This window comes from Sesamum indicum, linkage group LG9, assembly GCF_026168435.1.
Source record: "Sesamum indicum cultivar Baizhima isolate 11 linkage group LG9, ASM2616843v1, whole genome shotgun sequence".
Taxonomy (NCBI): domain Eukaryota; kingdom Viridiplantae; phylum Streptophyta; class Magnoliopsida; order Lamiales; family Pedaliaceae; genus Sesamum; species Sesamum indicum.
In genome coordinates this window covers 18,036,935-18,050,355 of record NC_142665.1, presented here as the reverse complement: position 1 = coordinate 18,050,355, position 13,421 = coordinate 18,036,935, and the positions used below count along the sequence as shown (strand labels likewise).

Sequence of the window (13,421 nt, the reverse complement as noted above, 5' to 3'; positions counted from 1 at the left end):
TTTATCACATTAACTTTTATAATTTTTAATAATTCAATAATTATAATTTATTTTTTGTTTTACACCTTACCCCCACATTGATTTTTTCTCGCAACTTCTTTATTTTTTTTTTATCTCACACTATGTTTATGCGTTTTCACAATTTTTGTTTTCATCTTCATCTAATACTATATTTTTCTTATATGCTCGCGGGATCGCGTCTAACGACAACCAGTTACTAAACTATAATCATACTAATCACTTAAATTATAATATTATAATGTAGAAAAAAAATGTCAATGATACACAGAATTGCAATTATTTGCAGTGTTGCTGAATATTATCTTGCTATGAGTACTCATTATTGCAGAAATGCATTCATTTCAAATCTCTACTCAAATTCAAATGGGCAAATTTAGGTGCATCAAACGGGTTATCCAAACTTGTGGGATTTAATGTCGTACTGTTATGTCCCCACAGAAGGTAAAAGAGTTCCATCACTTAGTTCCTTTTGGACGTTTCAGAAAAACAAGAACTGAAAAGGGCTGCAGATCAAACACATTACGCCTGAAAATGACATATACTTAATTTTGAACGAATCAAACAGAATAACATCACATGAGATTGTTGTTAGTTGGCATCACATGAAATTAAACTCTGTGTGTGTGTGTGTGTGACAGAGAGAGAGAGAGAGAGAGAGAGTTTAAACAATTGTGAGTGGTATGATGAGCAATTAGCTTTGTTAGGAAGGCAGAAAAGATGTATAACAAAAGATCACCAGCTCAACAAGAATAAATTGACGTTATTTTACAGTTCAGACAATCAAGAAGAATGACATTTGAATTCTTTTCTAAGAGAATGTAAGAGGGAAAAAAAGATTACATGAAGAAAAGGAAAAGAAAAAAAAAAAAAAAATTGGCAGTTGATTCGCAATCAAAGAACTTCAAGAATGAACAAACAAGTAAAAACCACCCACTCAAAGTACCTAATTGGAAGGATACTCCTAGGTTTGTGGTGAGACTGAATGCGGCTCGTCGTCGACATCGACAATATCGCCGCTCAAATCTTGCGAACTCGAACGACAAAGCTCTTCGATTTTGCCAACCACCTCGACCATAGAAGGGCGCTTGTCAGGGTATTGGGCAGTGCAGTCGACTGCAAGCTGCAAGAGCTGAACCATATCCTCCTCGACATTCTGGTAACGAAGGAGTTCGAGATCGAAAACTTCAGCCGTCCACTCCTCTCGAACCACGGATTGGACCCATCTTGGGAGATCAACCCCTTCTTCGTTCATCAATGAATGCGTTGGAGCCTTACCGGTTAGCAATTCCAACAGCAATACTCCGAAACTGTACACATCCGCTTTCTGAGAGACTTTTCGAGGATCTGTTACTTCCGGTGCCCGATAGCCTGCTACGCGGTTGGGAGTGGAGGCAGGGCCGGCAAGCTGAGCAAGACCGAAGTCGGAAACACGGGCCTCGTATGACTTAGTGAGGAGAATGTTCGATGACTTGATGTTGCCATGGGAAATAGTAGAGCCTTGTAAATGAAGGTATGAAATTCCTTTGGCAGCACCAAGAGCGATTGCAGCCCTCGTCTCCCAGTTTAACGGCGTCCTCCCAGCTCCCTTGTTTCCTATATGAAGGGAAAGATATGCCGAGATTAGTATACAGATAGATAGATTACAGAAGGCAAGTAGACTTGCATGCATTAACAGAAAATAAAAGTGCACTTGCATCTACAATGTGAACTAACAATGATATGAAAACAACATTGTCATCAATATAACAAGACTTCAACAACAACTGGAATTGTGATGTTATTGTGATGTCTTTCTATTATATACCAATGTCAGACAAAGTTTTCAGACAGGTCACCAGATACATTGTATATAAAACCAGAGAATAAGAAATAGAAACATCAAAGGCATTAGACCGTTAGAAACGATCACTGCTGCCTGACAAATTTCTAATTGCACATTATACAAACTGTAGAATCAGTTGAAATCAGATTCGGCGTTGCAAGAGAAACTATAATCAAAACCATAGCCACCAAAACCAAAATTCAGACATTGAAGAAACTTCATAATATAACAGGCCATTCACAGTTCGCGAATGAGACACGACAGAAGATCAAACTCCATGATAAAGCACAATGCAACATGTGAGCATAAAAGGCAACCAAGATTAGCATCATTTACAAGTATGATACCAGAACAAAGAACTGATTCGATCAATCCAAAACGATGAGAAATTAGAACAAATCAAGAATATGCATACCATGTAAAAGAGCAGACAAGCTCCCCATTGGCAAGTAATCATAAACAAGCAGCTTCTCCTCTCTATTATAGTGATAAGCCCTCAAAGGCACCAAATTCTCATGATCCATTCTCCCGATTTCTTCCATCTTTTCCCTGAACTCCTTTTCCCCCATGTTAACATCCCTCAGCCTCTTTACTGCCACAGCCAACCCGCTTTCCAGCACTGCCTTGTAGGCTGTCCCAAACGTTCCCTTCCCCAAAACCTCAGCCGACGCCCTCAGCAGATCCTCCAGATCAAAATTCCACCCTGGCTTTCCCAATAACACGAGCCCCTTTTTCCCACCGCCCAACAAACTTCCCTCTCCCTTCTCTTTCTCCTTCGTCCCCATTGCAGCAGCGAAGCTGCTGCTTGTGACATCCTTTTCTCCACCGGATTCCACCGTCTTTTCTCGTGGAATCTCAAGTTCTCTCTCCTTAACCACACCCTCATCTTTCGATCTCGATCTCTTTCCCGCTAATACTCTACACAAACAGAACAGAAGCAATAAGATCAGGAGAAACCCGAGCACAGAACCAATTATAATTCCGGCAATCGCCCCACCGGAGAGTTTCTTCTTGGGTTTTTCGTTGCCACAAGAACTAAGTGGAGAACCACAGAGTGAATTCCCAGCAAATGAACTCTTGGGCTTTCCAGAAAGCCCGTTGGGAATCTGTCCAGTAAGGTTATTGTTTGATACATCGAACTGAACAAGAGCGGGCAAATTCAGGTCAGGGATGGGACCCGAGAAATGATTACCCTGCAAATAAAGCGTGCCTAAACGGGTCAAATTATTGAAGGCAGGCGAAATCGGGCCGGAGAAGTTGTTTTCTGCCAAATTTACTCGCACAAGGGACGTGAGAGATAACAACGAATCCGGAATTTGGCCACTAAAGAAATTGTGTTGTAAATAAAGATTGCGGAGAGAAGTAAGAGAAGAAAACATGTCTGCCGGAAGCGGGCCAGAGAGCGCGTTGTAGCGGAGGCTGAGCGTCTGGAGATTGGTCATATTCGAGATGGTGTTGGGCGGCAGCTGCCCGGACAGTCCCATCCCGGGGAGATGGAGCTCCACGACCGATGAGTTATCAGCGGTGCAGATGATGCCGGGCCATGAGCAGGGAGTCCGGCTAGAGAGGTCCCAGAGGAGTACGCGGCCGCCCACGGCCGAGCGGAGGCCCAGGAGAGCGGCGCGGTCGGAGGCGATGTCCGGCGTGGCTGAGGGGAGGAGGAGGAGGAGAATGGCGGCGGTGAAGAGGAGGAAGGGATGCATACTGAATCGCCTCATTTTCAAGAAAAATGTGGGGAATGAAAAAGCGCACAAAACAAATTCTGAGAACTTTCTGAAGCAATCTTTGAGTATTATGATGTTTGAGGAAGTTAAGGAGTAGATTTCATGTTGTTTGCTTTTCTTCTTGTCTGAATCTCTCACTCTGGTTTTTTCATGTTGAGAGAGAGAGAAAGAGAGAAGAGACAGTATGTGCGAAGCGTGAACTGTCACTGTTAGAGAGAGGAGGAGAGTGTGGGTGTCGGAATGGGGATTGGGCGTTCTTGTATTCATCCAACTTGAAACCCCATGTTACCCTTGTTAGCCCCACCCCCTTAATTTATTATATTTTCCTATTCTACTTCTATTATTCTAACAAATGAATGGAAACTTATATTATTCCTATAAAAAGAAAGGGTGGGGGGTGGGGTGGGGGGGGGGGGCTAATAATGAAAAACAAATTGAACTGAAACTCAATCCTAAAACTACAGTGGAAGTGATGTATTTAGAATTGGGGGTAGAATTTGGATAAAACAATTTAATGATTTTATTGAAAATGAAATAAAATTTATTAATATTTGAAATATATTAAGTTTAAAATTGTCCTAAATAAATTAAAAGGTTTGTTATTAGGGATTTGAACCATTATTTCAAATCTGTCAATCTAAATGCAAGCAAATATTGTGTTAGGATAAATGCAATTAAATTTGAGAAGACGATTGCGATTGACATTAGAATTTGAAATCAATCAACATTCAATAAAACATAGTTTAGACTTAGAGATCGAAGGATTTAAAATCAATTGAAATCAATCTATTACTTCAAAGGGTGGATTCAAGTTTAACCTAAGGCTATACTTTGATTGATGTGTTTGGAATTAAATATTTTAAATTCATAATAATAAATCCCCTGCACTTATTTGGGTAATTCTATGTTTCAAATAATTTAAAGTCCTTCAATTGTCATTTTGAGTTTATCTTAGTAATATTATGATGGACAACAAGTTCATTTAAAATGAAATTATTTAAAAAAATTTCCTCAAAGTCCTTGTTTAAATCAAAATCTATCCATAACAAATGTAGCCTTAGGAAATAGAATTAATAAACCTACATAGCAATCTAGTGTCTCCCGACTGAAATCGGACGCCTCGGGTGTGGTCTGACCACAAAGTAAGGTGTCGTCAGTGAAAATCAAGTGGTAGATCCTGGGAGTTGCACAACAGACTCCAACACCTTCTAGTAGTTTACCTGGTTCGCCCCTTTGTATCAATGCACTATGAGTCTTATACACAACAACAAGAGATAAGAGGAGGGGTGTCCCCTTGATGAAGACCTCGGTGGGTACAAGATGACCAAAAGAGGAACCACTAAGCATAAATAAATATGTGATACTAGAAACGATGTGCATATTCAGCTCAATAGAACACCTAGCAAAGCCTAATCTAGTTAGCACAAACCGTAGAAATTCCACTCCGTTTTATCATACGCCTTACTTATATCCAATTTCAAAGTTGTACAAGCCTTATGTCTCTGAGTTTTAGTCTTAAGGAAGTAGGTAATCTCAAAAGCTAAGAGAACTTTATATGTGACAAGCTTATCGAGCACAAAGGTAGACTGGTAAAGGCATTGTGATTTTAGCTGATTTGTCACTATCTTATAGGCAATTTTATACTCCACATTGCAAAGACCGATAGGTCTAAATTGGAAATCATTTTCGGTTTCTTACATTTAGGGATGAGAACAATATTCATCTGATTAAAAAAGGAGGAGATAATATAGTTATTCATACAAACAAAGACAACCCCACGTACATCAGATTTAACTCTACGCCAAAATTTCTTCTAGAATATAGGAGATATACTGTCGAACCCCGAAAAATTAAAAGGTGCCATCTTACGTACTTCTTGGTAGACCTCGTCCTCTGTGCATAGCTGCAACAGTTCATGGTTCATCCAGTCATCCACTTTAATAGCATCAATGCAGTGTCTTACGTCCTTAGCCGTAGAGGCATTCGAGTGGAAAAGGGTCTCAAACTACTAAGAGATCAAGTATTGGAGTAGAGACAGTTCCTCAACCCATTGGTCATCATGGTCGCGAAGTTTACGAATGTGGTTTATGTTGGAATAGGTGACCTAAAAATCAATTAGATTGGCGGTTTTGGATGTATTCTATTCTAACAATTAATCGATATTATGTAATATTATTTTAGTGAATAAAATGAGTATTCGCTTATTTGGCATTTACTCTATTGTGCTCATTCTATATGTTTTCATCTGCTTGAACATCACAACAAAGCCCACAGACCAATTGGCAATCATGCAGTTGGGTCGCACATTAAATGGCGGTCATGAAACCAATTGCCAAAATGTCAGGTTTGAAATATTCCAAGTCGAGGACCTCAAAATTGGGTATTGAGAGTCATATGAAAACTTGCATCAAGAGTTGCATTCAATTAGTGAGTATCGTGTTTCATCGGTGACAGACGTGAAACATCTATGCAATCTTGGTGGGTTGTTTGACTAGGTATCGAATCAACTGAACTGACTCACGAAAATCGTCATATTGAAGCCTTGAGGGTTGGTTGGTATGACTTCGATACCTAATTCTGATAGTACGGGAGAAGTCCTCGATCTTGAGGAATCACGGTAGTCACATGCATACGATGGCTGTATCTTGGATGTGCAAGAGAGGTGATTGTGTCACAAACATAATCATCATAAACCTCGTCTAGTGTAGTCGGAATATGTAGCGAGGATGGTGAGTTCCAACAAGAGGATCTGCTCCCTATTAGCATATGGTAGAGGTATCTCCTATGCACTTGGAGACACAGTCCCGTTTTATAAACCTGTGGCCATAGTAATTGATCGAATAGGAAAAGAGGTTCCTATGTCGATCAATTAAGTGTAACACGGTCTTAAGTATTAAAGCATAGATGCCTAGTCCAGGATGTAAACCAATATCGAATTCCATGTCTTAGACTCCAGGAGATGATAGAGGAAAGGACTATACCGGTATGTACTCGAGAGTCTAAATATTCACACGGTCATTCACCTAGTCTCTAGCGCCATGAGCCTTTGCTAGACGGCCACCCATGGTAACGAGCTTTCTTGATCAAGGGCTGGTAAAAAATTATTAATTAAATTAAATCTAATTAATAATAGTGTGAACATTAGCTCAAGTCTAGCTGAAAAGTGAACCTAAAGAGTCACATACAAATCACTGAGAAAGGACAAGGAATTAATTTAGAATTAATTTCGTAAGTAATTCGATTACTTACAAAAGAGAGATCATTGAATGGAGAATTCCAAGAATAAATTAATGCCATTAATTTATATTGCTCTCTTCTGGTAAGGAGTTCAAGAGATTCCTATTTCTGGTGTGGTGTTGACGCACTTAGGGGGTTGCTACGTCGGAACCTCCACTGAATGTTTCGGCTAAGTTAACGAGAAAACAAGAGGTATCATCTTCACTCCTTTTTATTTTCTCACTTCACTCCAATAATTCTAGTATGGTTTTTATTTTCATACTACATCGAACACCCAGGAACTCCAAAGGTACACCCCTTGGTTCGTTGTTTTTAAGGTTTAATTGTCAATTGTTGTATGCGTTAACGTTTCCGCTTTCGCTATCGCGTTCCCAGGCTGTACCATGCGGTCCCTCAGTTTATGCGCTTTTTGTGATTTGTTTTCTATAAAAGAAGGCAGTGTTATTGTCTCCATCCTTGAGCCGATGTGCGTTAGCCCGTTGCTGCCAATACACCTCCTCTCGAGATATTTTAGCCTCCAATTCCACCTCAACTAGTCTCAGCTGAGTGTAAGGAGAGAGTTTAGTTCCTTTATTCTTTTGTTCATTGCTTTGGATTCCAAGATAGATCCCACACCTTAAATAATGTCAAGCAGATTTTCAATTTGTCAATAGGTTCATTTGTGGATTTCCGTAGCCAAATTTGTCCCAACACCTCCTAATTACCTCTGAACAACCCTTTTCGCTCTACCATGCAACCTCAAACTAGACAGGACACATTGTAGGCATATGGCATCGAGTCTTCTCAATTCCAATTCAAGCAACAATGATCGATGGTCAGACTGTGCTGACTCCAAGTATCTGACTCGTGCCCGTGGAAATAAGATCTTCCATACGTCATCCATCAAGCCCTATCAAGTCTCTCCCTATTAGCATATGGTTCAAGCTGATTATTGCACCACTTGAAAATATCACCTTCATGTCCCAAATCATGTAGGCTTGCCCCCTCCAGTATTAGTCGAAGGTCTCAAATCTGTTATCGCACTCGTATGTTCCCTCCCTACTTCTCAGACTGGGCGAGAATTTCACTAAACTTCCCTCCACAAAGCCAAGCCCTAATTGAAACTTGTTCCAAAATCGAAAAAAGTCTCCATGTTCCCTTCCGGTTGCTAGCATCTACATAATAGAATTCCTATAAATCTAAATATTTGACTATTCAAACCCTTTTCACCGAGCAATAAAAAATCTCTATAGCACTACACTTATTGATCTCTGCCAAAATAACACCAAACCACCTAATCAGCTATATCCACATGAACACCATGCCAATCAAACTTTCTTTTCAACCCATCAATTATACTTTTCTTACTCAATGTCTTCGAAGGGAAGGCTACTTGGGGGTGGTGGGATCTAACTAATTGACCCAAACCTTGAGCTATCCAGGGGTCCCAATCCCCTAGCAGTTTCACTTTATGATTTTCTTGGGTATCAGAGGGACTGCTCTACAGTCGCCGCCGCTGGTGATGTTGGTTCCTCCTTAATCAAAAGTGGGAGATTCTTCTTCTTCGATATCTTTGCCAAAACGTCCAAAGAGGTAGGACTCGAATGATTTTATTTTTTTAGCATTGGATATGATTTTACGTGGAGAGGGTCGGGTCTTGGATTTTTGGAGAGTATGTAAGGGGAAGGGGTTTGGACTGAAGAGAGTTGCAGGAGAGGTGGGTTAAGGTATTTAGGTTTCTGAGCTGCATCTTTGTGGATCAAATTAAGTTAGGTGGTGTGTTGGCTAGGCGGGATGGTTTTGTTGCACGTGGCCAGGAGGGTAGAGGTTGGGGTGAGGAGGCAGTGTTGGGTTAACGTGTTTGGATGGTTAAGTGGTTAGGAGTAGTTAAGGGATAGCGGTAGAGGTTGGGATTAAAGTGGCGAAGAAAAATCCAAGGATGTTTGCTCCCTATTTGTCCGAACCGTGATCACGGGAGACAACATGTGTGGGCTGAGAAAGCATTGGTTGAGGCGTTGCCCATAATCTGGAGACAATATCTAGTCATACTCAAAGGTGTTGCACGCAGCTAGCTGCCATACAAAGCATTTGACTCTGGGTCTTGGAAGCCCTCCTTGTATTGCGGGTTGCAGTTCCTGAAAAGATGATTTATACGTCCACATAAATAGGAGAATTTGGGGAGACATTCATACGATACTAATCAAACATGCTCATCGCCCGTGGAATTGCAGTCATTAACATCAAGATGCACTCTGATCCACAATTAAGCACCCCAAAGCTCATCAACACCCTTCAAATCCACATCAATGAAAGTTCTGAGTGGTTCCCTGGAATAGTTGTTATGTCTTTTGTCATCAAATCCAATGAGATGTCATGAATTTGAACCTGAAACTCATAGCTCCCCAATCAATCTAACCTGAGTTGTCTGTCAGCTCCAATTCTATCAAAATTAGTAGATGTTTCCTCAAAAGACCATGGACTAGTAACCATAACCCACTTTCAGTCAAGAGCATGTTCGAATCAAAACAATATACGTTGCTGAGAAATCAATTTCATATCCAAGTTTTCCTGGGATTAAATGAAGCCAACAAAGTTATATAAGAGCATCAAAGTTAAACGACTTCATTCCAACCAATTTGCCCACCAAGTAATATCCCTCGGGCATCCCCTCACCACCCCATTTTTCGATAAGAATACGGATGCCATTGACCTCCTCATTCGTCAAGCTCAACCCCTCAGTGCCACCTACATCTGAAGATACTCGAGGGTGGGAGAAATATGATCTAGGCCATATTTAGATTGGAGATGAGGCAAAATCAAAGAGGAAAAAAAAACAAAAAAAAAACAGAAAAAGCAAAACAAAGATAGAGATAGGAATTAAAATAAGAGACAACAAAAGAAACTAGTATTAGGATTTTCAATCGCCAAGGGGATCGAGAAACCAAATAACACAAGCACCATTACTCTATTCCAAATTAGAGTAAATGCCCGCGATGAACCAGTTGGAAGTCATTTGCAAGTTGGGGAGACACAAAAGAAGGACTCTAGTTGAGCAGCATTGTTTGATAGTTACCACGAAAGAACTCTAGTCGAGCGAGGAGCTCTTACAACAGAAAGAAAAACTATAAACCTACACTTAATGCAGTGACAAAGCAGGCTCTTAATAGTGAAAAACTACAACTTATGTGTAACGTTATTACATATTCCCCTTATTAGCAACACATCTATTTTGTATGAGAGTTGGCAGAATTTTTATGTCACAAGAAAAAGGAGAGTGCATACCAAACACAATAACACTAATCAATATCCAACAATCAAAATTCCCTTCTACTCCTAATAATTCTTACCAACCAAAAAACTAATTATATTTTAATTTAGTGGTTAAAATTGATATCCTAACAATAAATTCAAAATTACAGATTTGCGCCAGTCCCATTGAATGTGTGTTGTCTAACTTTGTACAAATTATTATAATTTATTTATTATATATTTAATTATATTAATATATTTTATCGAGATGTTGACGTAATAATATATGTAATTATATATTGATTGCAGCTCAAGTAGCAAAAAGAGCATTTGTAAACTTAAATGACCCAACTTCAAATTCCATGAGCAATAAATTTCCGAATTAGGAGCATAATGTTGTATTTTTATCAATTTTACTTAATGAAATTTAAATTTCTCAAAAACAATAATGTATGTAATTACCAATTAAAAAAAAAAATCATGTGCCAACCAAAAATTATGCAACATTGAGCAACGACACGAGAATAATGTGTTCAAATTGGAATTTTTGGAATTTTGCAACACTATTCGTCTCTTTTGTTTCTATTATTATTGTGTTGATTTTAATCTTTTAGGCATAAAACGCACTATCAATGCTTGTAAACTTTTTTTTTTTCAATTTAATTTGTGAATTGTTGGAAAATAGCAAAACATTTGTAGAAGCATAAAAAAGAAATGGTGTTATGTATGTCAATATAAGAAATAATGTTATTAACAACAACATAAATTCCTCGTAAGATAAAAAAAAGTTAGCAACGAAATTAATAAAAAAAAATATTTTCTTGGTAATTAGCTCGTCGCTAATTCTAACATCCAGTTCTTGTTGTCGCTGATTTTATTAGAAATTTTACTATTGAAAATATTTGGTAGCTAGTAAATTTTTGGGAGGAGCTTTTCAATTTTTTTTCCTAGGCCAAATATGAAATTTTGTAACACTAAAGTTCTTTTCTAATTATAGCAAAGAAATAACAAAAACTTAAAACTTTTATCCCTTATTAAATTCGTTGTCGATTAATTACCAACAAATTTACTCCAGTGATGATTAATATTACCCTGATTAATATATACATGTGCAAAATGACAAGAATTTTTATTTTGGCACAATAATAAATTTTATAGTGAGCGACAGTTATTTAATAAAAATATTGTGCGCAAAATTGTCGCTATAAACAATTATAATAATAATAATAAGATAATAATTCTTGTATAATCATATTATCCCTAATTATTTATAATGATAATTTCATGCATAATTATTTTTTAATAATTTTGCGGAGATAAAATCAAAATTATAGTTTGAGATAATATGAAAATTATCAATTAATGCTTTATTGTAGTGGTTGAGTATTGGACAAATGGTGCATGGAAGCTGTTGAGAAGTTCACATTGTTTAAGTATATATATACATATATATATATATAGAGAGAGAGAGAGGGAGAGAGAGAGAGGGAGAGAGAGAGGGTGTAGTGACAGTGATACAGCTGATGAAGAGATCTTGGTTTGACTTAATGAGACGCTCCTGTCTGGATTTTCGCTTCTATTTAATCCAAATGTGTTGATTTTTTCACATTCTCAGCCACCGCATTCATTGAGATTCCTGTCTCATTTATTGCCACCAAAATCGGCCGTTATTGAAACTCTAACCCTATTTTTACTTTTTCTTTTTTTATTTTTTTTCAATAAAAATAAAAATAATATAATTACGTCAATATATAAATTAAGCCGTACATAAATTCGAAAAGTACTGTAAACTCATATTACCATCAATTCCCCATATGTGATATGTTTTTTTTCTACTTAATATAAGGAAGATCAATGTTGATTTCCCAACTACCTACCAAGCGACTCAAACCCGTAACCAAAGTTATAAGTGATATAATTATATAATTATTGGATGATAAGGTGGAAACATTAACTCTAGTCTTACTAAAATTTTAAGTTTTGTTTAAAACAAGGGTAAATTACAATAACCTCCCCTCAGGTTGGTCATAATTATGAATATACTCTCGTTATTTGAAAAATTACAAATAACCCCCTGATGTTTGAAGAAATTATGTAATTTTTGAATGAAGGTATGAAATTGTCAAATTTACCCTTATTGTATTTTTTAAAAAAAAATAAAAACTTATAAAAAATCTAACAGGGTGTATGAAAAACTTTAAAAATTATAAAAAAAATTTACACTTAGTACAAGAAAAAAGAACAAATGTAAAAAATAAATAAAATTATATTCTTTAATATACAAGGGCATTTTGATCAATTCACCATAAAAAATGGATGCATACCTAACTGATTGGGCTAATTGTTAGACTGTCATTTAAATCAGGGGGTTATTAGTCATTTTTCAAACAATAAAGGGGTTTTTGTAATTATACAAAACCTTAAGGAAATCGTTGTAATTTACCCTTAAAACAAAAGCCTGATAAAATATAAAAGTCTATGATGTTGGTGACGTTATTATTACATAAAAGGTAAAAGAAATTAATGTTGAACGGATGTTGTTATGAAAAAAATATAAAAATTTTAAAAATACGTAAAATTATAATAGAGGGTCTAAAAGGGCATGATAGGTAACTCAATATAAAATTTGGATGAAATTCTACTAATAGAATGAGTCAATTTTCAGATGAGGGTTATTATGGAAAAGCTAGTATGGATAATTTCTCAAACAATAAAAAAATATTTGTATTTATATAAATTATAAAACATTGAGAGAGTTGGATGTAAAAATATGAAAACATGATCCTATTCTCATCCCATTTATTACCGGATTCTCTATATATGTATTGTAAGGGCAATTCCAAAATTTCTCAAACAATAATAAGATAAAAATGAATACCTAATCAAAACTAATAAAATAAAAGGTTAAATATACTTTGAACCCCTCACTATAAAAAATAGGGAATTTGTAACGATTTTTTTGGAACGACCAAAATGCACTGCTTTTTTTTACGTATTTGTAATGGATTGGATGTGATGACGTCATGGAAGGATTGGTAAAAGTTTACGGTATGAAATATTTGTAACAGTCTTAAGAAAGAATTAAAAGCCATTACAATTACCGTGAAAAAAGAACCACGAGAAAAATATACAATAAGGTATTACAAAAATCGCATCATTAGGGACGACTTTTTTTTTTATAGATAGTATTACAAAAGCTATCCCAAAGGCGGACATGCTAATGACTATATTTTTTAAAGGCTAGTGTTCAATGGCTATACTAAACGTTCCAAAAGCCGTTAGAAAGGTCTTTACAAAATAGATTATATATAATTGTACTGCAAGTTGTTTTCATTTATTTCATTTGTTGTAGAATTCATGATTATATATAAATTTTACCATGATTAATC

The 13,421-nt window shown here is 36.8% G+C and overlaps 1 protein-coding gene across 1 annotated transcript; it reads right to left on the bottom strand.

Moving 5' to 3' along the window:
* Positions 1-741: 741 nt before the first annotated feature.
* LOC105178192 (putative inactive receptor kinase At1g48480) lies at positions 742-3,832 on the bottom strand. Its single transcript, XM_011101604.3, has 2 exons — positions 2,259-3,832; positions 742-1,614 (listed from the first exon to the last, which is right to left on the bottom strand). The coding sequence occupies exons 1-2, from the start codon at positions 3,559-3,561 to the stop codon at positions 983-985; spliced, it is 1,935 nt and encodes a 644-aa protein (XP_011099906.2). The 5' UTR covers positions 3,562-3,832; the 3' UTR covers positions 742-982.
* Positions 3,833-13,421: the final 9,589 nt, after the last annotated feature.

What these genes read in the sequence shown, in the direction of transcription:
- LOC105178192 (XM_011101604.3), bottom strand. Translation starts at nt 3,561, where the DNA reads ATGAGGCGATTCAGTATGCATCCCTTCCTCCTCTTCACCGCCGCCATT. An exon ending in CTTGTCTGCTCTTTTACATG is followed by an intron (nt 1,615 to 2,258) that starts GTATGCATATTC and finishes CCCTTCATATAG; the next exon opens with GAAACAAGGGAGCTGGGAGG.